The sequence below is a fragment of the Penaeus monodon genome, chromosome 32 (assembly GCF_015228065.2).
Source record: "Penaeus monodon isolate SGIC_2016 chromosome 32, NSTDA_Pmon_1, whole genome shotgun sequence".
Taxonomy (NCBI): domain Eukaryota; kingdom Metazoa; phylum Arthropoda; class Malacostraca; order Decapoda; family Penaeidae; genus Penaeus; species Penaeus monodon.
Window position 1 is genome coordinate 21088460 of NC_051417.1, and position 259 is coordinate 21088718.

Sequence of the window (259 nt, forward strand, 5' to 3'; positions counted from 1 at the left end):
TTTATTCTCGACGAACATACACGGGTGGTCGAAGAGAAACTCCCTGAAGACGTTGCATTCGCGGTCCAGGTGGGGCTCGCGGCACAGGCAGGTGGGCTGGAAGTAAGGGAAGCCCTGGATCGTGCGAAGGGCGGCCAGACACTTGTTCACCGTCACTGTTGAACACGCCACTGCGGGGGGAGAAAGGGGAGGGGGTTAGATGATAGGGAGTAGGTGATGGGGAGGTGGTGGTGATAGGGACTGGGGTTGGGGTAGTGAT

At 58.7% G+C, this 259-nt stretch overlaps 1 protein-coding gene across 1 annotated transcript in view; it reads right to left on the minus strand.

The window, feature by feature from the left end:
- LOC119593603 overlaps window positions 1–259 on the minus strand; it is a gene marked incomplete at its 5' end in the record, with an annotated part of 118927 nt that overhangs the window by 58846 nt on the left and 59822 nt on the right. The window contains 1 exon segment of the mRNA XM_037942559.1: window positions 2–170. Coding sequence (XP_037798487.1) covers window positions 2–170 — 169 coding nt within the window.